The 22294-nt window shown below is 42.5% G+C and overlaps 2 protein-coding genes and 15 non-coding genes across 19 annotated transcripts; 1 reads left to right on the top strand and 16 right to left on the bottom strand.

The window, feature by feature from the left end:
* The first annotated feature begins 6246 nt into the window (after window positions 1-6246).
* LOC139929187 (lipid droplet assembly factor 1-like) lies at window positions 6247-9063 on the top strand. Of its 3 annotated transcripts, none has more exons than XM_078284822.1 (5): window positions 6247-6660; window positions 7166-7268; window positions 7520-7688; window positions 7815-7960; window positions 8056-9063. In XM_078284822.1, exons 2-5 carry the CDS (start codon window positions 7182-7184, stop codon window positions 8128-8130), a joined length of 477 nt encoding a protein of 158 aa, XP_078140948.1. In that variant the 5' UTR covers window positions 6247-6660; window positions 7166-7181; the 3' UTR covers window positions 8131-9063. The 3 variants fall into 3 exon arrangements, with proteins under 3 accessions (XP_078140948.1, XP_071778100.1, XP_071778110.1); XM_071921999.2 differs by having other exon boundaries at window positions 6653-6715; XM_071922009.2 differs by lacking the exon at window positions 6247-6660 and adding an exon at window positions 6662-6770.
* A 924-nt stretch (window positions 9064-9987) lies between these two features.
* On the bottom strand, window positions 9988-13593 carry kdelr2a (KDEL endoplasmic reticulum protein retention receptor 2a). Its single transcript, XM_071921985.2, has 5 exons — window positions 13335-13593; window positions 11741-11841; window positions 11455-11613; window positions 11041-11293; window positions 9988-10475 (listed from the first exon to the last, which is right to left on the bottom strand). The coding sequence occupies exons 1-5, from the start codon at window positions 13423-13425 to the stop codon at window positions 10441-10443; spliced, it is 639 nt and encodes a 212-aa protein (XP_071778086.1). The 5' UTR covers window positions 13426-13593; the 3' UTR covers window positions 9988-10440.
* A 1928-nt stretch (window positions 13594-15521) lies between these two features.
* On the bottom strand, window positions 15522-15594 carry trnar-acg (transfer RNA arginine (anticodon ACG)). Its single transcript has one exon. It is a non-coding gene; the product is annotated as a tRNA-Arg (tRNA).
* A 442-nt stretch (window positions 15595-16036) lies between these two features.
* On the bottom strand, window positions 16037-16108 carry trnah-gug (transfer RNA histidin (anticodon GUG)). The gene has a single exon. It is a non-coding gene; the product is annotated as a tRNA-His (tRNA).
* Window positions 16109-16371: 263 nt separating this feature from the next.
* Window positions 16372-16444, bottom strand: trnar-acg (transfer RNA arginine (anticodon ACG)). Its single transcript has one exon. It is a non-coding gene; the product is annotated as a tRNA-Arg (tRNA).
* Window positions 16445-16690: 246 nt separating this feature from the next.
* trnah-gug (transfer RNA histidin (anticodon GUG)) lies at window positions 16691-16762 on the bottom strand. The gene has a single exon. It is a non-coding gene; the product is annotated as a tRNA-His (tRNA).
* Window positions 16763-17332: 570 nt separating this feature from the next.
* Window positions 17333-17405, bottom strand: trnar-acg (transfer RNA arginine (anticodon ACG)). The gene has a single exon. It is a non-coding gene; the product is annotated as a tRNA-Arg (tRNA).
* Window positions 17406-17847: 442 nt separating this feature from the next.
* trnah-gug (transfer RNA histidin (anticodon GUG)) lies at window positions 17848-17919 on the bottom strand. Its single transcript has one exon. It is a non-coding gene; the product is annotated as a tRNA-His (tRNA).
* Window positions 17920-18180: 261 nt separating this feature from the next.
* Window positions 18181-18253, bottom strand: trnar-acg (transfer RNA arginine (anticodon ACG)). Its single transcript has one exon. It is a non-coding gene; the product is annotated as a tRNA-Arg (tRNA).
* Window positions 18254-18499: 246 nt separating this feature from the next.
* trnah-gug (transfer RNA histidin (anticodon GUG)) lies at window positions 18500-18571 on the bottom strand. The gene has a single exon. It is a non-coding gene; the product is annotated as a tRNA-His (tRNA).
* Window positions 18572-19139: 568 nt separating this feature from the next.
* On the bottom strand, window positions 19140-19212 carry trnar-acg (transfer RNA arginine (anticodon ACG)). The gene has a single exon. It is a non-coding gene; the product is annotated as a tRNA-Arg (tRNA).
* Window positions 19213-19654: 442 nt separating this feature from the next.
* On the bottom strand, window positions 19655-19726 carry trnah-gug (transfer RNA histidin (anticodon GUG)). Its single transcript has one exon. It is a non-coding gene; the product is annotated as a tRNA-His (tRNA).
* A 261-nt stretch (window positions 19727-19987) lies between these two features.
* On the bottom strand, window positions 19988-20060 carry trnar-acg (transfer RNA arginine (anticodon ACG)). Its single transcript has one exon. It is a non-coding gene; the product is annotated as a tRNA-Arg (tRNA).
* A 442-nt stretch (window positions 20061-20502) lies between these two features.
* Window positions 20503-20574, bottom strand: trnah-gug (transfer RNA histidin (anticodon GUG)). The gene has a single exon. It is a non-coding gene; the product is annotated as a tRNA-His (tRNA).
* Window positions 20575-20835: 261 nt separating this feature from the next.
* Window positions 20836-20908, bottom strand: trnar-acg (transfer RNA arginine (anticodon ACG)). The gene has a single exon. It is a non-coding gene; the product is annotated as a tRNA-Arg (tRNA).
* A 246-nt stretch (window positions 20909-21154) lies between these two features.
* Window positions 21155-21226, bottom strand: trnah-gug (transfer RNA histidin (anticodon GUG)). The gene has a single exon. It is a non-coding gene; the product is annotated as a tRNA-His (tRNA).
* Window positions 21227-21794: 568 nt separating this feature from the next.
* trnar-acg (transfer RNA arginine (anticodon ACG)) lies at window positions 21795-21867 on the bottom strand. The gene has a single exon. It is a non-coding gene; the product is annotated as a tRNA-Arg (tRNA).
* Between the last annotated feature and the right edge of the window lie 427 nt (window positions 21868-22294).

The raw sequence follows: 22294 nt of genomic DNA, 5'->3' as shown, positions 1-22294 counted from the left end.
GTATTTTGCAACTATTCACACTTCTCAAAAAGCTAAATTACATTTTAATGAAACTTAAAAGACGTCCATAAATCTGTTTACTACATGCACCAGTGAATCGTTTAAAATTTTTTACAGATCATCTGAGTTTCTGGGATGAATAAAAATGACTACCTTTTAAGACAAGGGAAAGGCGCCGATGCCTATTTGCCACCTGTTACTACTTTATCCAACAAATCAGTTGAGCCCCTCTCCTGACAATTGACAAGTGGGTAACACTCATGCCACTTCTGTGATGGAGAGAGATGATGAATCCATGCTAATCCTCCTTTCATCACACCTAACCCTTCTCCTCAGCTGTCTAGCCTCTGGCTGTGAATACCTGCCTGCTTAATGTATTCCCAACCATTCAAGCCCTCTGCTTTCATCTAGCCAACTGCAGGGGCCTTGATGTTAGAGCAGTGCTTAATTCAGGGTGGTTAGAGCTTCAAACAAACTGCAACTCCAAACACATTGATACAAACAACTACAAAGACAAAAGGACACCTAATGAAGTTGACGCCTGCAGTAGGCGTGTGTTTGTCTGCGTGCATACGAGTGTGTGATTGTGTGGGTGAAGTATTATGCGTGTGCGCACTCGTGCACCTGACAAATTTGTTAATGTTTGCATCATAAAAGATTTGAAAAGCATTTGAAAGGCTGCAGCGGCTGTTTGATCCAAGGATATTCTACTATGCTCCGTACTGCCGTAACCCCTAAAGCCAGTATTACTCACATGAAATATGACAGATCGAACACTCTTTTTCCTGTACAATACCCGCACGGCTGCATAAATTCCGCCCCTTGGTTCACAACCAAGCACAGTTTAATGAGCGAACCCAGCAGTTGACAGTATGGCTCTGATGCATGGTGCTGAAGAGGAGAGGAGAGACTCTCCTTGCCTCCCTGAGGGGCACATTTTGAAGCGGTGGAGAACACAAAAGGATGGCCACAGGTTTAATGAGACAGAGGAACAGCTCTTGTGGCCCGGTGTTGCCACCCCTGCTCGTTTTTTCTCCTCACTCTCTCCCTCATCCTCTTCTTCTAGTCCAGAGGTCTCCACCAGGTCAGACAATCTCAAAGGTGTAACGAATAATGGATGAGGGTGTATTACTCTACCATCACCTTTCTATAATGATGACTTCTCCAGCCACTCCCCTTCCTCCTTCTCTACCTCCTCCTTTTCATTCTCTCCTTTTTTCAAGAGCCGTCACTGATCCTGTATCAGTTTTTAGCACCATCTCCTTAATCATAAATCAAATAGTGTATCAAAATGCAAAAGCACAAAGAGCGAGTGGTAGCAACACCAATCCATCAAATACTGGAGCTGAGAAGGAACTGCATATCTGATGAGGAGTAAAAACAACACAATGCAACATTTTGCTGATCAAGTTCATTTTTCTCTGAGGCACAGTTTTTCAAATTGAGTGCTGATACACTGTAAACCCACTGACCCAACTTTTGAATATTCTACACCACTTTCATATTCAAAAATGCTTCATAGATTTTACATCTAATTGATGAAAAAGTTGCTTTGCTAATAGATTGCGGCAGCACCGTGTTGGAAAATGTCGTTGGTGTTGATTCATTCTAATTAAAAGTGGGAGAGTCACTCAATAAATATTGTAAATTCAATGACTGTCAATAATGAAGTAGATGGTAAACCAAAGCCTGATGTTAGGCTTCATCAACACTGATGTATAATGTATTGATAAAAGCAAATAGGAAACATGCAACCTGTAACCCGTGAATGGCTGTGTAAGCATATGTGTTCATGTAACTTCATGTTAGGTGCATTTATGTTCATGAATGGACATAAACATGGTAAGTGTACATTAGGTATTTATCGTCACACATCTATCAATCGATTGCAATAAGACTGAGCATCATTCTCAAAATGTTCTAACCACCTAAGTAACACTGAAAGGTTATGCCCTCCTGTGTCTAATCGGGAGCTGGCTGTGTGGTAGTGCTGGTGTTGGTGGTGTTGATGGGGTTTGACTGGTTGGCGAGGCTCTGACTCCGTCCTCCGCAGCGCCCTTTACCCTCCGGGGAGCTCCCTTTGAGCCTCAAGCTCTCCCCAGTCGGAGGACAGGAACCAAAAACACCGCCCTTCATCTAGCAAAATGACAACCACTGACAATGAGGACTATCCTATTTGACACAGGGCAGACTCCAAAGACATTTTGTTCTCCTGTGACCAGCTGTTGGCCATACAGTCCTGTGCCACTTCAAAGAGAGGAACAAAGCGGGGTGGGGAGGAGGGGTGGGGGTGGGAGAATATAGAAAACGAAAGATGGCATGATGGACAGATGGGGGTAGTGAGAGTGACAAACTAAAAGAAGAGAACATGTGTACCAGATCACCCTCATTTCGTAATGTTCTCCAATAAAATCAAACAGGCTTCAAGCCTTTGTAATTGCTGTGAGCCAGTGCGGGATAGGTGTCAATAATGTGACACATGGTATCATTTCATAAACTAGGTACCAGCCATGTGGAGCCAGGTGGACATGCATCAGTTAACATGGAACCACAGGAGATTTCCTGCTATTTTATGCTCTTCATCTCTCCTCCCCTCCCAGTGATTAGTTTTTACAATCAGCGGATGCAAATGGGAATTTGCTGACAGCCCATCAATCACATTCTTGCTACAATCTGTTGAGCTGCTGTGCACGTGCCAGTAGACACATCCTACAGTCAATTTCCACTCAGACACTCAAATGCATCTGTGCACCACAGGTATATGGACACATTAAGATTATTCAATTTTCATCTAGCTTCAACTAGGGCAGGCCTGGGCTAGTTGTCACAGGTCTGCCCTAGTAATTTGTCTCAGGAGCTGCAGCGTAACTCTGTTACAGTCTTGACCACATATTTTGTAATTGAACCAAGTTAACCAAAAGTAACTATTTTAAACCATGATGTTTCTGAAATAAATGTTTGGTGAGCTATAAAAGAAGATTTAAGATTTGCATTATATGACACATGAGGTCAAGAGTTAGCTCTAATTTGAGGTTTATGGCTTAGATAATTTTGGAAGTACACTGGTAATGGGGAAAAGGATTTAAATCAATATGTTTGACATTTTTACTTTTTTAAAGTACAACTACAAATCAATGTGTGTTGTTTTTAGGACGCAATGTTATTAGAAATACTCAAACATATAATGCCAGTGTATAATATCTGGAATTACATTTATAACTGTTTCACCAATATATCGCAATTAGTAGCTGTGGCATATTTTCACTACAAAAACTTGACTGAGTGTGTAGAATTGTTATCATAATAATAAAATGGTCATCACTACCAAGCACATTGTATTTGCCTTGTGTATGAAATATATAAATAAAGTTTGCCTTGCCTTGCCATACCACAATAAATAAATACTACTATACACTAGAGTATCATATGGACATAAGATACTGTATTCTTGACTTGTTGATGTTAGGTTACTGCCTGGCAACCCTGACACCAAGCAACTTAATGTTTTTGCATAAATTAGGAAAAAACTAATGATGCCATTTTAGGTAAGGAAATATTGGTCAAATTATTTAATTTACTTATCACTGTAAAAGCCATATTGCTTAATGGTGAAAAATACACTTGCAAGTAAAAAGTGTAAGAACTAGCCTCAGTCTTTTTTTCTGGACTTTCACCTTTTTTACCGGCCACAGACTAACAATTACGAGCTAATACAAACTCTGGTTGAGAGATGACCAACTGTGGCCCGAGGCTGTTTGTTCTGGGAGAGACTTTACAGCTGTGATAGAGGATGGACCCATTCACTATAAACTGGGGGCTACAGATGAACATCCATCAGCCAGCCAACCCTTGTTATCAAGTGAGGCAGTAGGTCGATGGGTGCAGAAGAAACGTATGGCAGTCAGCCAGAAATGACGAGGCAAGGCAATGCAATGCAGCAATATTCCATCCCTCTACAGTATACAGCAGGAAAGGCTGAAGACTTTTCCCTATGTCCAGTGTCCTTTAAGACTACAGCATAACCTAATGTGGAAGAAGCACAAAGAAAATAAAGGCCTTGGATATAAAAATAATACTAGTAAAAATAGTTGTGCATAATTGTTGGAAATTCCTTGTGTGCAATCTCTCTCTCTCTCTCTCTCTCTCTCTCTCTCTCTCACTACACGCACACATGCACACACACACCCCACTCTTCTATAACTCCTCAAGACTCAGTTCACTGAGTTCATTGTGTTTAACAGTCTAAGAGTCTCTCTCCCTCACCAAATCGCTCCCCTTTACTCAATACAAAAGAGTGTGATTAATTAGTATGGCCGGTAGCTACAAAAGGCCCAAATAAGTTGTCATCACTAGTCCCAGGGGTGTCTCTTTCTTCCTCGCTCCTTGGTGCAGTTCAAAACAGATCGCACTACCATTTCCCTTGCTCCAAGACCTTGCAGTTATGTGCCTCATATATTTAATTCTATCCAAAACTCAAGGGGCTAAACTTAAGACATAGGTGGCAGTGTACGACCAGCAATTCCTATCTTTGATTGAGTTGCAGCAAGAAGAAGTAATCAGTGGGAGTGATAAAGTTCAATCTTTAGCATTTAATATTCTGATCAGTCTCCATCTTCATGGAGAGATCGTTGCCATTTAATACCAGCAAGAACAGAAGGGAGGAAGGGTGTTCATTATTTTCAAGGAGCCATTTCATTCTGACATCTGTGAACCCCCTCTACTGGATCTCAGGAGAATTACTGTTTTGATTTTCTTCACAACAAATCTCTCAGAGTAACAATTCTCTTTGAGAACAGCTCAACCATCATTTCCGATACCAAGACTGTGCATGCTAAGCAATAAGCAATACATCACAGGTTTTAATTTCCATAGCTCCATGCTGTACACCAATAGTGTTCATGGTAGACTTTAGATATTCATTTCTCACTGAGTCCCCTGATGTTTCATCAATATTCACAGGTGTAAAGAAAAGAGGAGGAACTCTACCTTAGCCTCAACATGCAGTCAAACAGTGAACTAAAAATTGCTGTAAAATCATCTAATTTGCAGCTCACATAAGAAGATGATTATGGAGTGTTCTGGTGGCTCAGTCAGCTGGTATGTAGCCTGGGTTCAAGTCTGGCTCAGGACCTGTGACACATGTCATCTCCCGCTCTCTTCCCGTCTGTTAAAACTGTCAAATATAGACAACCCCGCACAAGTACATTCAGTCATTTTTTTGAATGTGGATATTTTTGGCCTCAATTTAAAACTTGTTGTGGTTGCAGCCATTACAGAGCAGACAAATGTGTGGAATTGTGACAAATTATCATAAAACGATAATTCCTGTTGTATAATATGTGTAATTTTTTACACATATCTCCATCTATGATCATTAACTAATCATCAATCAGTGATCATCACTAATATTGGCTGTCTCAAATACCCACATTAAAGCCACTGATTTAGCTGAGCTAATAAAGCTCAACTCAGGAAACACGTTTGACTGTATTTTAGATATGTGCTCATGGGATGTTAGTACAGTCATATATAGTAGAAAAAATGAGTAAAGTGCCTTAGATTCTTAATTAATTCATCAATCAGTGGCAAGAGAGAAAATCCTCGCATAACCCAACTGCAGGGGTCAGAGAGAGAGGGAGAGAGATTTCATTACCTCACAAACAAATCATTTGATGATTCATCATCTGTCCAATACAGACAATTGGAATTTTATGGCGCAATTAGGCAGAAGCAGAGAGGGCTGGCCATTAAATCCATTGTAATTATTGACAATGGTCCTTTTATGACAATGAATAATGTGTCAGAGGAAGAGAAGAAGATAAGTGATTCTAAGGGTGGTAATACACATGGGAGTTCTGTGGGCAATGTAAATGAGTAATGCTATCGGAAACTGGCAACAAAGGGAGACACTGTCAAAAATCTATTCAAATGTTTCAAGCTACAAGAAATGTTCCTTTGTGATCAAATGAGGCAACTCCTGGGGTAACCATCAAAGTTCCCAAAAAGTTGCCCAGTATATCACTGCCTTGGAGTACACTGCTGCATAGAGAAGACAAGATAATATTGCATAAAGCAGGGCAAATCGATTCTTCATACTTACACAGGACAGTTACTGTGAAATACTGCCATACACTAGTGTTGCAATAAGATTTCTGAAAAAGGGGGATAATTCAACAGGAACGTGGCAACCTCGGAGAAGACGTTGGTGTCCTGTAAAAAGCTCCGGGTCAGCACAGTGCACATTACAACAGTAAAGGAAAGTTTATTTTGGATTTCCACTGGGAAAACCGCACGTTTGACGTGGAGTAGGAATGGCAGAGAGAATGGCAGCGGGGGGAAAAAGAGGAAGACACTATTTCACCATTCAACCATCACTAAGGACAGGGAAAAGCTGGAGAGATAAGATGTAAAATCGACAAGGTTAAGATCGGGGCACTGCGGCCTGCGAAGTGAGTTGGTAGGGAAACAGGTCCGGAGACAGTGGGACAGGTAACGTTATGGATCTACCCTCGATAAGGAGTTGACTGAGCTGGGAATCACCTCTCTCAGTTTGGGAACACTTCTCGGTGCCAAATGGGTGTTAAATGAACGGTGGATGGCAGCAATACGCCTGTAAACGTCTCATTTGCCGGAAATCCAAAGGAAGAAGAAAAAGAGGAAGTGTGTGTATTTTTGTAAAAGATTGTATGCTGCTGTGGGCGTGAATGAATCTGAGGTACAGGATCTAGTTTTACATCTTGTGAACTGGCTTTTGCAGCGATTCAAACTAGGTTTGTCAAATTGCTATTGTTTGTACTTGCCAACTGAACGTTGTCATATGATTTAAGAAATAGATAACTACAGTTAGCGACTAACTTGTGCTAAGTTATTAAGTACAATACATGTTGTAGCTAGAGTTGTTAGCTAACGTTAGTTAACTTTAGCGCTAAGAGCTTTGTAACTTTGTTTTTATAGAAATTGCTGCGGTTAGAGTCACTGTGGCTAGTTTGGTTTAAACCCATTTTGTTTGCCAACTTAAATTTAAATGAACTAAACCAACCCACATGGTTAGCAAGCAAAGCAAATCCATTTCTTATTGGATTAACCTTTTCCTAGTTGGACTAGTGTCATTTTACCAGTCAGGCTGACTCACTGTTGCTCATTTCCTCTGTGTTTTCTCAACCAGGCTAGGTGAGTGTGAGATGCCGTACAGCAGCGACGTGACTGGGGCTCAGCAGGTCTGGGGAAGATGGACTACCCTGATGAATAGTCTGTACAAAGACCCCAAGGTAACCCAAGGCTAAACATCTGCATCTGTCAGAAGTTCTTCGGCCCTGTCCTTGACGTGTGTACTTACTGTATTTATCAGTTCAGACAGATCTCAAGACAGCTAAATGACACAATATTTGCTTTTCCATCAGCAAGCCTACTGTGGTGTTAGGAAACGGCTAGACCATGCCCTCTGGAGGTAAACTTGTACAATTGCATTTTCCCCCAGTTTGCTGACTACAACAGGTGCATTGTGTCACGTCTTTGACAGGTACAACAACTGATGAATACAAGGATTGGGCAATACCTCACCAGCCACCCATTCTTAGCGCTGACGGTGTTGGTGTTCAGTATCATGGCCACAGTGCCCATTGGACTTTTCCTAGTTTTTGCACTCATGACCACTACTGTCACTGCAGTAGGTTTCGTTTTCTTCGAGGGTAGGTTTCTGTCAAAATCAACGTCTTAATATTCTATGATACTAACACCTACACCTACTTGTGCACTTATTTAACAGTAGTTTGAAAGTATGGCCACCAACCCTTCTCCCTCTCTCCCCCTTTTAGTTTTCCTGTTGTCTGTAGGAGGGGTGACGCTGCTGTGTGTGCTCTCTGGCCTGGCCCTCTTTTCCATCCTGGTTTCTTCCATCCTTAGTGTTTGTTATATCACCACCTCCAACATCTTCAACTTCTACTACACTCCACGGACAACAGTAATACACACATTCATATTATGTACTTTGTATCACATGTAACAGTTTATTATATCCATGTATACTGATTTTTCTCTATCCTGTTGCCCTTTCAGTCTAACAGGGAAGATAAAGTCCGTGGGAAGACCAATGGGTGTGAAACTTCAGGATTGGTCAAGGAGATACAGTAGCTTGCTTTGTTTTTTGTTTTTTTCTTTCCCCTGAAGCTGTCTGCTTGGGATTCAGGGATTCAGACACAGGGACGCTGCAATTATAGGACAGATCCTCTCACTGTCTGCTGGCTTCTCATGTACGTCAAAAGCTTAAGTATTATAACTAAAACAAATCAAACATTTTTCCCAAAACCAGTTCAGAAATGTTATATAGTGTCAGTACCTTTACATAAGTACAGTGAGCATAAAATGCCTACAACAGCCAAAGCATGGTATTACTGATGTTTGAACTGCTATAATCAACCAAATATGGATAACATGTTACTTAAGTGGTTTCAGTCCAGAATGTTTTTTTAATCTGACGAAAGAATGTATTTGTGAATATGAGTCAACAAGAGTTTAATTATTCTGATACCAAAGATGTCCAAGTACCTCTTGAAACAGATGGTTCATTTCAAGTACTTAAAAAAAGCAGCAAACATGGACATTGTTGAGTACATCAACACAATGCAAGTACAAGTATTTTTTTCAGAATATTATTTTTCAGTCTGAAAATCCCTTTTACTTGCCGTGTATACTTTCAGATATTTGATGCACTGATGACACTCAAGCAATAAAAAATGCACTACAAAATAACTTATGTTGTCTTTGCAATGTTTGCAAAGAGCTCAATACTTGTAATGCACTTTTTAATAAATGTATATTAGAATGAACATTTTTCAGTCTTGATTACTTCATATAAAGTATATTTGAATTCATTGCTTGTACTATTCCCATTGTTAGAAACTCAGCCAACAGGAGATGATTCTCATAAAATCTTTAATGGAGGTGATATCATGCAAAAAAATTGACATAAAAAGTTGAAATAATCCTTTAGGAATGACTAAAAAAAAGTTGTGGGAGCAGAGCGTAGAATGCTGTATGAAATTAACGAGAGGCCTTATCTTTAAATGTAATAGAAACACACCCATTGAAAACCATGATCAACACTACCGTCAAATATTTTTTGAGCAATATAACTGCACAAAGTCAAATCCAATTAAGTGTTCACACTTCAGTGACATACTATTAACAAATTAAATGTCACAACCTGCCAAAGTGTTGGGAGTATTCTCACATAGACATTAGAGCCATAGCCTTCTTGTCCCAGTATGGGAAGCATATCAATTAATCAATCATTCATTATTGCAATACTCTTTGACTTAAATGATTTCAACCTTTAGATTTCTGATAGGGATCATTATGGGAAGAAGTTCTTACAACACTACATAGTATATTTGTTACTGTGATGCAATAGCAGAAAGTAAGATTGTGCTCTTCAGCTACATCCAAAATGAGATGTAGCATATTTAAAAGTGTGTAGGAAATCTATATTGCAGCTGTAGGACAGTTGAAGCATTTCAGGTACTTTTGTACAGTATGCTGTATGAGGCAAAAAATGGAAAATGATAAGTGAACACATGAGGAGTTTCATTCCAAATGAGATATCCACCATTTCAAGATACTGACACCTACTCTGACAAAATGACTGTTGACATTAAGTTAAAGTTATTAATTATCTTAAGACTTTTGCTTACAAATAGTTCTGTTGTTGATAGAATCATATGTGTTTTTGATATTTGATATATTGACATGAGAGATTTTAGGTAGTAATATTTTTACAAAATGGAGATATTTGTGTGTGTGTTTTCTGGAATGAAACCCTTCATGTAGGCATCGAAGAATGTTTCCAAGAGAGGTTACACATAATATATGCATAATATTACTGGTAACAAAACTTTTATGCAAACAATCCTCTAAAAAAAAAAAAAAAAAAAAAAAGAGCCCTAAGCTATGGTAAAAAAAAATAAAAAAAAAATACTGTCTGAGAAACTGGACATAAATCCTTATCAGGCACTCGGATACATTATTCTTTATCTCACTCTTTAATAAGACTGTACATTTGTGCATTTCATTACCAAGTTCAACAAGGTTCTTCTATTGGAGTCAACCCTATTTATGACATTGTAAAAAAAAAAAAAAAAAAAAAATACACCTCACACATAGAAAAAAAGCTTTTTCTCCTATTTGAACAGCAATGAAAAAAGGTTAAGGCGAGACGCTGAACACAGAAATCCAAAGGTTGAGTGTTGACCTGGGATGATCTTTGTTCAGCTCTGGAGCTTGTTGGCATTTACCAGTTCCATCCGTAATCATGAAGAAGACTAGTGTTTTTCCCCCTCCATTGGCTCTCTGTCTCAGGCATCCTTTGCTAGGTCAGCGGGATTCCATGATGTCATCTCCACGCCCCCTGAGTCTACTAGGAGTCGCCGTCTCCTTCTGTAGTTCTTACGCTGGCAGGCTCAGCTTCTTGCCTTTCAACACTGAGGGTCAAGATGTAACGTTTGAAAAACAGTTATTACCACTGCTCATCACTGTGCCTGTAGATGTGTGTGTATGTCACATTGCACTGATACTCTAAAACCAAGTATTGGTATTACCATTTTCATTGCGAAGCTATTAATGAAAGAAGAAAAATATCTTTGAAGAGGACTTCCAACTCTGAAAGGTCTCCACTTATATACAGAAATGGATTCATGGCTTTTTGCTGCAAATGTGATGGAATTTCAGTATTTTTTTCGGCAGTTGAATAAGAAACCCACATAGCTGGCAATATATTGTAGAATCAAAATCACACTGAGTGTATTAGAAAACAATAACAATAACAATCCCTATATGAATAATTCTGTTCCCCAGATATCATGATTATACAGTATTGGGAGCTCTCTGGCAGTCCCCACCTCTACTTATGTCTAATCCTAAATCTACCCCTCTTATATTTGTCAGATTTGGTGCTCACAGGTTAACAGATGGTCATTAAATGACCCTTCACTAATAGGCCTATAATAGACCAAATGCCATAATGGATGATAGTAGCAGGGAACCCACCTTTGGTGACATAAAGGTAGAAGAAGTCGCAGTAGAGGATAGTCTGGACCACACCGGCCACAATGGCAATCATGTCAAAGAAGCCCTCAAAATAGAAACGCCAGATCCAGTTGAAGAGATAGAGGGCCCGATAGAGCCCCAGGCAGAACAGGTAGTGGGTGGTGATTGTCTCAGCCTCACCAGTCTTGCTGATCATGAAGAGCTGGGGTAGGATTGCCACCGACTCCAGGTAGATGGAGAATGTCCACAGGATCTGATAGGAAATAGTTACATTGCATACATGGTTATAACCATGCAAAGGGAATCCCTCGTCAGAATGGCTTTCCCTTTCGAAAAAAAGACCCTGAATTCTCATACTGGTTAGCTCTTATCAATTTAACCCTTTGATAACTTAATACAGGAGAGAGAACAAACCTCTAGGAGAGAAAAGTCATGGTTGATGAGAACAGCAAGACCGCCGACAGGAACAACCAGGAACTCCACTCTAAAGCTGTCGTGGTTTCCATCATAGGTGGCCTTGAACTTCATGTAGATCAGGTAGACCGTGGCATATGCGCAACCGATGTAGATCACCTGTTAAACAGCACAGAACAGCTCATCAGTCAAGTTATCAAGCTTAAATATGGCACTTGGATGAAGTCCATAGATATCAGCATTAAGAGGTTCATTGGTCAGGGTTGAGGTGTGGCCAGTGCCTTACCTTCATGCATGTGTTGTAGAGGGAGATGAAGGAGGTGAGCAGATCCAAGTAGCGAGTGGTGAACACTAAAGCAAACAGGATTTGGCTCTTTCCAGAGATACCTTGAACAAAAATATCACATTTATGTTTTAGATCCAGGTGACAGTTCTGTAATATGCAGTTTTTAGCCTGCGACCAAATCCCCTCAGGAGACGCTCTACATCTTCACCAATATTGTGTACTGTTTATCTCCTCCTTCCTACTTTATGAATAAGTGAAAGATACTTTGAGGGTGACCTGCTTGATCCAGTGGATAAGGGCACCAACTTCAGAAATGGCCTCATAATGCCTCTTGTTGAACCATGAATCATAATAGCCTTTCCTTACTTAACAGTGACATCTAATGGAAACTGAATGAATATTTGTCTAAACATTCAACAATGTCAGAAGCCAAGTACAAAATATTTTTCACACTCTTAAAACTCAATTTGGATCAAATAAATATTCAAAATGCATGTATAAGGACCGGTTTGCAATCCATGCACATGTTTTTTTTTCCTTTATTATTCTAGGCAAGTTTTACAAACAAATGTCCAGCCAACACTGACATCTGCAGAGATTTAACCATCTTGAACCCACAATACAAGAATCAACGTGATGACCCTGGTGGTCTCTGATTTGGAGAGGGGAGGTGGCCGGCCAAAGAGCATCAATATATGGATTTGACCCTGTCCCTCACACAGCAGTGCATTTCTTGATTAGAGTTCAAGGTGTGTGTGTTTCTCTTTGGGTCTGTTTGCCTGGTCTGACCTGATCATAGCCAACTAATGCCTCTTACCACCATGAGACCAAACTGCAGAGACCACTTAGGGGAAGCGTTTGTTGCAAGTTAGGTTTCATTGTAACTCTACTTAAGTAAACAAGACACATTTGGAAAAGCCACAAACAATATACACAGTACAAACTATAACAAAGTAGCAGGTTTGCTACTTCCGTAGCTCTTTCTAGAACGCCACGTCAGAAGCCAGACCAAAAAAATCGAGCATCTGTGTTAATATAACAGGACTGGGGATGGGTGGTGTGTAGGAAAGACAGTGCCGACCAGAGAAACCATATTAAATTAAGTTTTTTTGCATTATCGTCCTGGTGCAGTCTTGTCACAGAAGTTGTGTAACTTGTCCACCCAGCAGCCACCTCACAAGATACCGATATACTCAACTCGTAGGCTAGCTAACAATGCTACACTAGCACTCGTTAGCTGCATAGATTATGCTATGCTAAGACGAGGCTTGGAAATGAGTACCCGTAACTTCGTTTCAGATCTTTCCTTATTCGCTGTGAATACTACCCTAGGCTGTGCTATTCGTACTAATAACAGTGCAGGCAGCAGTTTTCAGTTACCATCGTCACATAGCCACTGAGTGCTATCGCACGTTAGCCATTAGCTCAAATGAATGAATGGGAAACACCAATATGTAACGTTAGCAAGTAGCTAGCTCATGGCTTACTGGGTAGGTAGAGCCAATAATTAAATTTTAGCAATCCACGCCGCGTAACCAATACTTATTCAGTAACATTATATAAAGGAAATGCTATTAAACGTTGTAGAGCTCACCTGCACACGACCTGGTTTTCCATATTTTGAGCAACAGGATGATGATAGCAGCCAAATGAGAGAGGTCCCCTGTCAGTCTGAAGACGTTCATTGTTGCAAATGTAAAACAGATAGCTAGCAACCTAGATGTCCTTTATTCTAACAAAGATCGTCAGCGATTCACACGTTTTCCTGCCTTGTGTGACTGCGTCTTCTGTACAATTTATTCGCAAATCTAACTGTGGGATGCATCAGATTGAAAATATGGCGAGAGTGCAAGTCGACGTGGAAGGGGGCGTGAGAAAACACAAAGAAGGCATTGGATTGGATTAGCGTCGTAACTGACAGCGTTGGTGGATACGCCTATAAGGTGTTGAGGGGAGGGGGTGAGGACTGAAAATTTGAGCCCTCAATGCACGCTGGAGGGCGGGGCGGGACTATATATTGACTAGGGCTACACCGGATTAAACATTCTCAGTGTATCTTGGTAAAATCAGCATTTCAGATATATTAATGGAAGTAGCAGAGAGGAAGTCATTTTTACCAGAATAAGACTGGGGCATAGCAGATTGAGCAAAACATTACTTCTTATTGGCAAACACTCCACAGGACTATGTGAATCTTGCCAGGAGGAAGAGTTGGTTGAACATATCAGCAAAAGAAAGAGAGGGGGAGAAAATGATTGAAAAATTGAGTGGATGGCGTTAGGATTGTGCATTTAGAAAGACTGTACAGGCAATTAATAAATATTGTGTCTGTCATTGAAAAAGAAGATAAGAGTAGTAGTAGTAGTAGTAGTAACAGTAGTAACAGTAGTAGCCTAGTAGTAGTAGTGTAGTAGTAGTAGTAGTAGTAGTAGTAGTAGTAGTAGTAGAACTAGTAGTAGTAACAGTAGTAGTAGCAATAGTAGCTTAGTATTAGTAGTAGTAATAGTAGTAACAGTAGTAGTAGCAGTAGTAGCCTAGTATTATTATTAGTAGTAGTAGTAGCAGCAGTAGTAGTAGTAACAGTGTAGCAGTAGCAGTATTAGTAGTAGTATCTTGGTCAAATAAATTCAAGAGCAGTTAGCGCCGTTGCTCATGTGTTTTAAGCCAGCCACCTTTTAACTCTTATGTGTTTTGATGTAACTACCATGACGTTACATTTGGTCAGAATGTTAGCTGTGTATAAGCTCCCATAGAATTTATTATTGCAATGCTTTGACCAGCACAGTCTTCGTCAGGCAAACACCCAAGAAAAAAAGGGCTATATATACTCAGGCAACTACAATTCAACTACATACAGGTCACATGACCTTTAACTTGCCTTTAAGTCCCCAAAGAAGGGAAGAACTATAATATATATACATAAATAAGATAATACTGATACTGGGTATAATACACATGACAGATAGTAGGCTAAAATTGTAGGATGTCAGAAAGGCATGTGTGCCACAAACAAATCAAATAGCTTAATGATGCAATGAAAAGTAAAACGGTGATCAACATGGTTGAATGAACAGATAATGAAATGGGCACCAGGGGGAGCCACCTCTATGGAGCCAATTATAAAAAAGGGCTTTAGATCAAATTCCTCATTTAAACCAAATGGTGACATGGTATTGAGTGTGTGGATCCAAAAGCCCTCACGCTGAAGAAGTTTCTTCTCCACCTGGTGATACACCTGGTGTGCCAAGTATTTCAGTCCTGATTTTGTGTTATGACTTGCGTGGAGGAATGTTGGCCTAATCATTGGATCCAATAGGCCACATCCTCTCGACACATGCAAGGAAATGGGCATGTACGGTCAATTTACAGCATTGTTCGTTAAAAGGAATGTACGGCTGGTCTTTTTAAAAGACCATAGAGGCGCATCTGACCACCGGAGCAATACCGTGACCCGGATTCGAACCAGGGTTGCTGCGGCCACAACGCAGAGTACTAACCACTATACGATCATGGCAAATCAGCTTCCCTGTCCTGTTGCTTCTGGGCAAGGGTCTTTTAAAATCAAGGTATGCCATTTTGCCACTAGATCAAATGTTGAAGATTTTGAGGGAGAGAAAATTGCAGCTGCTAGTCCCTTTCAGCAGATTTTGAAGCGACAGGTACACATGGTTTGTCTTTCTCTTTTAAGCCCAGCTCTAAATTAGCAGTTAAAGGCGGGCACTCAGAGAGAGAGGGAAAGACAGAGAAGCAGCAGCAGTTTGTAGACTGTCGCAACTATCAACGAGCTAGCCAGGAGTCGAACCTGGAATCTTCTGATTCGTAGTCAGACGCGTTATCCATTGCGCCACTAGCCCCTTACGCCACAGTGGTAGGGATCACACTCACACCTCCCCAACATCGCGTGCAGCCGTCTGGTTTTCTGTTGCGATTCATACAGCTGTGCGGAGGAATGTTGGTCTAATCGTTGGATCCGATAGGCCGGTGCTTCTCAATCCTGATGCTGGAGTAGCACAACCCTGCTGGTTTTCTATTTTACCTGGTAGTTAATTACATTCACCTGGTGTAATCAGGACGGAAAGACTTGGGACACCAGGTGTATCAACTGCCAGGTAAAATGGAAAACCAGCAGGGCTGTGGTACTCCAGCACCAGGATTGAGCAGCACTGCATTAGGCCAGTATCCTCTTCACACAGAAGAAAATGGGTAAGTACGGCCCATTCACTGCTTTGCTCAGAAAAGGATTGTAAAGCAGGCCTCAGTAAAAGCGCAGGGGTATAGGTCTGACAACACAAGCTGTGCCGTGACCCGGATTCGAACCGGGGTTGCTGCAGCCACAACGCAGAGTACTAACCACTATACGATCACGGCAAGTCAGCTTCCCTGTCCTGTTGCTTCTGGGCAAGGGTCTTTTAAAATCAAGGTATGCCATTTTGCCACTAGATCAAATGTTGAAGATTTTGAGGGAGAGAAAATTGCAGCTGCTGGTCCCTTTCAGCAGATTTTGAAGCGACAAGTACATATGGTTTGTCTTCTTCTTTAAAGCCCAGCTCTAAATTAGCAGGCATTCAGAGAGAGAGAGAGAGGGAAAGGCAGAGAAGCAGCAGCAGTTTGTAGGCTGTCGCAGCTATCGACGAGCTAGCCAGAAGTCGAACCTGGAATCTTCTGATTCGTAGTCAGACACGTTATCCATTGCGCCACTAGCCCCTTGCGCTACAAAGGTAGCGATCACGTTTACACCTCTCCAACATTGCGTGCAGACGTCTGGTTTTGTGTTATGAGTTATACTGCGTGGAGGAATGTTGGTCTAATCATTGGATCCAATAGGCCACATCCTCTCGACACACGCAAGGAAATGGGCATGTACGGTCAATTTACAGCATTGTTCGGTAAAAGGAATGTACGGCTGGTCTTTTTAAAAGACCATAGAGACGCATCCGACCACCGGAGAAATGCCGTGACCCGGATTCGAACCGGGGTTGCTGCGGCCACAACGCAGAGTACTAACCACTATACGATCACGGCAAGCCAGCTCTACAAAGGCACTGGCTTTGAGCGAGGACCTTTCAACATCAAGGTAGGGTCTACCATTCAAAAACTCCTTTTCTCTTGATTTAACCTTGCTGTTTCTTTGGGTTTTTTTTAAATGTTGCAAATTCAAGCTTTAGCATCTATCAAAGCGCTGAGAGTAAACATTTTGGGAGTTTTTAAACTATGTGAATTCAGTGTACTCACTGAAATGAATGAGTCGCTTTTATGCAAGCACTTGTCTTCTCCTTTGGCCTTATTCCTCCGGCCCATAACCATGCACAGCTTCCAAGTGTTTTGCAAGCAAGCGCCACCCGAGTCGGTTGCCATGAACTACTGTGCAAAGGCGTGACACTAATAAAAGAGATATTCCAAGCTAAATGTCGAAGATTATGAAGGAGAGAAAACGGTAGCTGCTGGTCCATTCCAACAGACCATGAAGGGACAGGCAAACATCACTTGTTTTGTTTAAGCCAAGATTCTAAATTAGCATTTAAAGGTGGGCTCTCGGAGAGAGGGGGAAAGGGAGACAAACAGTTGGAATTTGTTAGCTGTCGGAGCTAATAACGAGCTAGCCAGGAGTCGAACCTGGAATCTTCTGATCCGTAGTCAGACGCGTTATCCATTGCGCCACTAGCCCCTTACGCCACAGGGGTAGGGATCACACTCACACCTCGCCAACATCGCGTGCAGCCGTCTGGTTTTCTGTTGCGATTCATACAGCTGTGCGGAGGAATGTTGGTCTAATCGTTGGATCCGATAGGCCGGTGCTTCTCAATCCTGATGCTGGAGTAGCACAACCCTGCTGGTTTTCTATTTTACCTGGTAGTTAATTACATTCACCTGGTGTAATCAGGACTGAAAGACTTGGGACACCAGGTGTATCAACTGCCAGGTAAAATGGAAAACCAGCAGGGCTGTGGTACTCCAGCACCAGGATTGAGCAGCACTGCATTAGGCCAGTATCCTCTTCACACAGAAGAAAATGGGTAAGTACGGCCCATTCACTGCTTTGCTCAGAAAAGGATTGTAAAGCAGGCCTCAGTAAAAGCGCAGGGGTATAGGTCTGACAACACAAGCTGTGCCGTGACCCGGATTCAAACCGGGGTTGCTGCGGCCACAACGCAGAGTACTAACCACTATACGATCACGGCAAGTCAGCTTCCCTGTCCTGTTGCTTCTGGGCAAGGGTCTTTTAAAATCAAGGTATGCCATTTTGCCACTAGATCAAATGTTGAAGATTTTGAGGGAGAGAAAATTACAGCTGCTGGTCCCTTTCAGCAGATTTTGAAGCGACAAGTACATATGGTTTGTCTTCTTCTTTAAAGCCCAGCTCTAAATTAGCAGGCATTCAGAGAGAGAGAGAGGGAAAGGCAGAGAAGCAGCAGCAGTTTGTAGGCTGTCGCAGCTATCGACGAGCTAGCCAGGAGTCGAACCTGGAATCTTCTGATTCGTAGTCAGACGCGTTATCCATTGCGCCACTAGCCCCTTGCGCTACAACGGTAGCGATCACGTTTACACCTCTCCAACATTGCGTGCAGACGTCTGGTTTTGTGTTATGAGTTATACTGCGTGGAGGAATGTTGGTCTAATCATCGGATCCAATAGGCCACATCCTCTCGACACACGCAAGGAAATGGGCATGTACGGTCAATTTACAGCATTGTTCGGTAAAAGGAATGTACGGCTGGTCTTTTTAAAAGACCATAGAGACGCATCCGACCACCGGAGAAATGCCGTGACCCGGATTCGAACCGGGGTTGCTGCGGCCACAACGCAGAGTACTAACCACTATACGATCACGGCAAGCCAGCTCTACAAAGGCACTGGCTTTGAGCGAGGACCTTTCAACATCAAGGTAGGGTCTACCATTCAAAAACTCCTTTTCTCTTGATTTAACCTTGCTGTTTCTTTGGGGTTTTTTTAAATGTTGCAAATTCAAGCTTTAGCATCTATCAAAGCGCTGGGGGTAAACATTTTGGGAGTTTTTAAACTATGTGAATTCAGTGTACTCACTGAAATGAATGAGTCGCTTTTATGCAAGCACTTGTCTTCTCCTTTGGCCTTATTCCTCCGGCCCATAACCATGCACAGCTTCCAAGTGTTTTGCAAGCAAGCGCCACCCGAGTCGGTTGCCATGAACTACTGTGCAAAGGCGTGACACTAATAAAAGAGATATTCCAAGCTAAATGTCGAAGATTATGAAGGAGAGAAAACGGTAGCTGCTGGTCCATTCCAACAGACCATGAAGGGACAGGCAAACATCACTTGTTTTGTTTAAGCCAAGATTCTAAATTAGCATTTAAAGGTGGGCTCTCGGAGAGGGGGAAAGGGAGACAAACAGTTGGAATTTGTTAGCTGTCTGAGCTAACAACGAGCTAGCCAGGAGTCGAACCTGGAATCTTCTGATCCGTAGTCAGACGCGTTATCCATTGCGCCACTAGCCCCTTACGCCACAGTGGTAGGGATCACACTCACACCTCCCCAACATCGCGTGCAGCCGTCTGGTTTTCTGTTGCGATTCATACAGCTGTGCGGAGGAATGTTGGTCTAATCGTTGGATCCGATAGGCCGGTGCTTCTCAATCCTGATGCTGGAGTAGCACAACCCTGCTGGTTTTCTATTTTACCTGGTAGTTAATTACATTCACCTGGTGTAATCAGGACTGAAAGACTTGGGACACCAGGTGTATCAACTGCCAGGTAAAATGGAAAACCAGCAGGGCTGTGGTACTCCAGCACCAGGATTGAGCAGCACTGCATTAGGCCAGTATCCTCTTCACACAGAAGAAAATGGGTAAGTACGGCCCATTCACTGCTTTGCTCAGAAAAGGATTGTAAAGCAGGCCTCAGTAAAAGCGCAGGGGTATAGGTCTGACAACACAAGCTGTGCCGTGACCCGGATTCGAACCGGGGTTGCTGCGGCCACAACGCAGAGTACTAACCACTATACGATCACGGCAAGTCAGCTTCCCTGTCCTGTTGCTTCTGGGCAAGGGTCTTTTAAAATCAAGGTATGCCATTTTGCCACTAGATCAAATGTTGAAGATTTTGAGGGAGAGAAAATTACAGCTGCTGGTCCCTTTCAGCAGATTTTGAAGCGACAAGTACATATGGTTTGTCTTCTTCTTTAAAGCCCAGCTCTAAATTAGCAGGCATTCAGAGAGAGAGAGAGGGAAAGGCAGAGAAGCAGCAGCAGTTTGTAGGCTGTCGCAGCTATCGACGAGCTAGCCAGGAGTCGAACCTGGAATCTTCTGATTCGTAGTCAGACGCGTTATCCATTGCGCCACTAGCCCCTCACGCCACAGTGGTAGGGATCACACTCACACCTCCCCAACATCACGTGCAGCCGTCTGGTTTTCTGTTGCGATTCATACAGCTGTGCGGAGGAATGTTGGTCTAATCATTGGATCCGATAGGCCGGTGCTTCTCAAACCTGATGCTGGAGTAGCACAACCCTGCTGGTTTTCTATTTTACCTGGTAGTTAATTACATTCACCTGGTGTAATCAGGACTGAAAGACTTGGGACACCAGGTGTATCAACTGCCAGGTAAAATGGAAAACCAGCAGGGCTGTGGTACTCCAGCACCAGGATTGAGAAGCACTGCATTAGGCCAGTATCCTCTTCACACAGAAGAAAATGGGTAAGTACGGCCCATTCACTGCTTTGCTCAGAAAAGGATTGTAAAGCAGGCCTCAGTAAAAGCGCAGGGGTATAGGTCTGACAACACAAGCTGTGCCGTGACCCGGATTCGAACCGGGGTTGCTGCGGCCACAACGCAGAGTACTAACCACTATACGATCACGGCAAGTCAGCTTCCCTGTCCTGTTGCTTCTGGGCAAGGGTCTTTTAAAATCAAGGTATGCCATTTTGCCACTAGATCAAATGTTGAAGATTTTGAGGGAGAGAAAATTGCAGCTGCGGGTCCCTTTCAGCAGATTTTGAAGCGACAAGTACATATGGTTTGTCTTCCTTTTTAAAGCCCAGCTCTAAATTAGCAGGCATTCAGAGAGAGAGAGAGGGAAAGGCAGAGAAGCAGCAGCAGTTTGTAGGCTGTCGCAGCTATCGACGAGCTAGCCAGGAGTCGAACCTGGAATCTTCTGATTCGTAGTCAGACGCGTTATCCATTGCGCCACTAGCCCCTTGCGCTACAACGGTAGCGATCACGTTTACACCTCTCCAACATTGCGTGCAGACGTCTGGTTTTGTGTTATGAGTTATACTGCGTGGAGGAATGTTGGTCTAATCATCGGATCCAATAGGCCACATCCTCTCGACACACGCAAGGAAATGGGCATGTACGGTCAATTTACAGCATTGTTCGGTAAAAGGAATGTACGGCTGGTCTTTTTAAAAGACCATAGAGACGCATCCGACCACCGGAGAAATGCCGTGACCCGGATTCGAACCGGGGTTGCTGCGGCCACAACGCAGAGTACTAACCACTATACGATCACGGCAAGCCAGCTCTACAAAGGCACTGGCTTTGAGCGAGGACCTTTCAACATCAAGGTAGGGTCTACCATTCAAAAACTCCTTTTCTCTTGATTTAACCTTGCTGTTTCTTTGGGGTTTTTTTAAATGTTGCAAATTCAAGCTTTAGCATCTATCAAAGCGCTGGGGGTAAACATTTTGGGAGTTTTTAAACTATGTGAATTCAGTGTACTCACTGAAATGAATGAGTCGCTTTTATGCAAGCACTTGTCTTCTCCTTTGGCCTTATTCCTCCGGCCCATAACCATGCACAGCTTCCAAGTGTTTTGCAAGCAAGCGCCACCCGAGTCGGTTGCCATGAACTACTGTGCAAAGGCGTGACACTAATAAAAGAGATATTCCAAGCTAAATGTCGAAGATTATGAAGGAGAGAAAACGGTAGCTGCTGGTCCATTCCAACAGACCATGAAGGGACAGGCAAACATCACTTGTTTTGTTTAAGCCAAGATTCTAAATTAGCATTTAAAGGTGGGCTCTCGGAGAGGGGGAAAGGGAGACAAACAGTTGGAATTTGTTAGCTGTCTGAGCTAACAACGAGCTAGCCAGGAGTCGAACCTGGAATCTTCTGATCCGTAGTCAGACGCGTTATCCATTGCGCCACTAGCCCCTTACGCCACAGTGGTAGGGATCACACTCACACCTCCCCAACATCGCGTGCAGCCGTCTGGTTTTCTGTTGCGATTCATACAGCTGTGCGGAGGAATGTTGGTCTAATCGTTGGATCCGATAGGCCGGTGCTTCTCAATCCTGATGCTGGAGTAGCACAACCCTGCTGGTTTTCTATTTTACCTGGTAGTTAATTACATTCACCTGGTGTAATCAGGACTGAAAGACTTGGGACACCAGGTGTATCAACTGCCAGGTAAAATGGAAAACCAGCAGGGCTGTGGTACTCCAGCACCAGGATTGAGCAGCACTGCATTAGGCCAGTATCCTCTTCACACAGAAGAAAATGGGTAAGTACGGCCCATTCACTGCTTTGCTCAGAAAAGGATTGTAAAGCAGGCCTCAGTAAAAGCGCAGGGGTATAGGTC

Source organism: Centroberyx gerrardi, chromosome 7, assembly GCF_048128805.1.
Source record: "Centroberyx gerrardi isolate f3 chromosome 7, fCenGer3.hap1.cur.20231027, whole genome shotgun sequence".
NCBI classification, from domain to species: domain Eukaryota; kingdom Metazoa; phylum Chordata; class Actinopteri; order Beryciformes; family Berycidae; genus Centroberyx; species Centroberyx gerrardi.
Note: the sequence above shows the minus strand (reverse complement) of the source record. Positions and strands in the feature narration are given on the sequence as shown.

Excerpts from the sequence above, each read along its gene's own strand:
- LOC139929187 (XM_071921999.2), top strand. Across the intron at positions 7,689-7,814 it reads AGGTTTCGTTTTCTTCGAGG|TTTTCCTGTTGTCTGTAGGA; the intron begins GTAGGTTTCTGT and ends TCCCCCTTTTAG. Across the intron at positions 7,961-8,055 it reads ACTACACTCCACGGACAACA|TCTAACAGGGAAGATAAAGT; the intron begins GTAATACACACA and ends TTGCCCTTTCAG.
- kdelr2a (XM_071921985.2), bottom strand. The coding sequence starts at position 13,425 with ATGAACGTCTTCAGACTGACAGGGGACCTCTCTCATTTGGCTGCTATC. Across the intron at positions 11,842-13,334 it reads GAAAACCAGGTCGTGTGCAG|GTATCTCTGGAAAGAGCCAA; the intron begins GTGAGCTCTACA and ends TTTTTGTTCAAG. Across the intron at positions 11,294-11,454 it reads ATGACTTTTCTCTCCTAGAG|ATCCTGTGGACATTCTCCAT; the intron begins GTTTGTTCTCTC and ends ATTTCCTATCAG.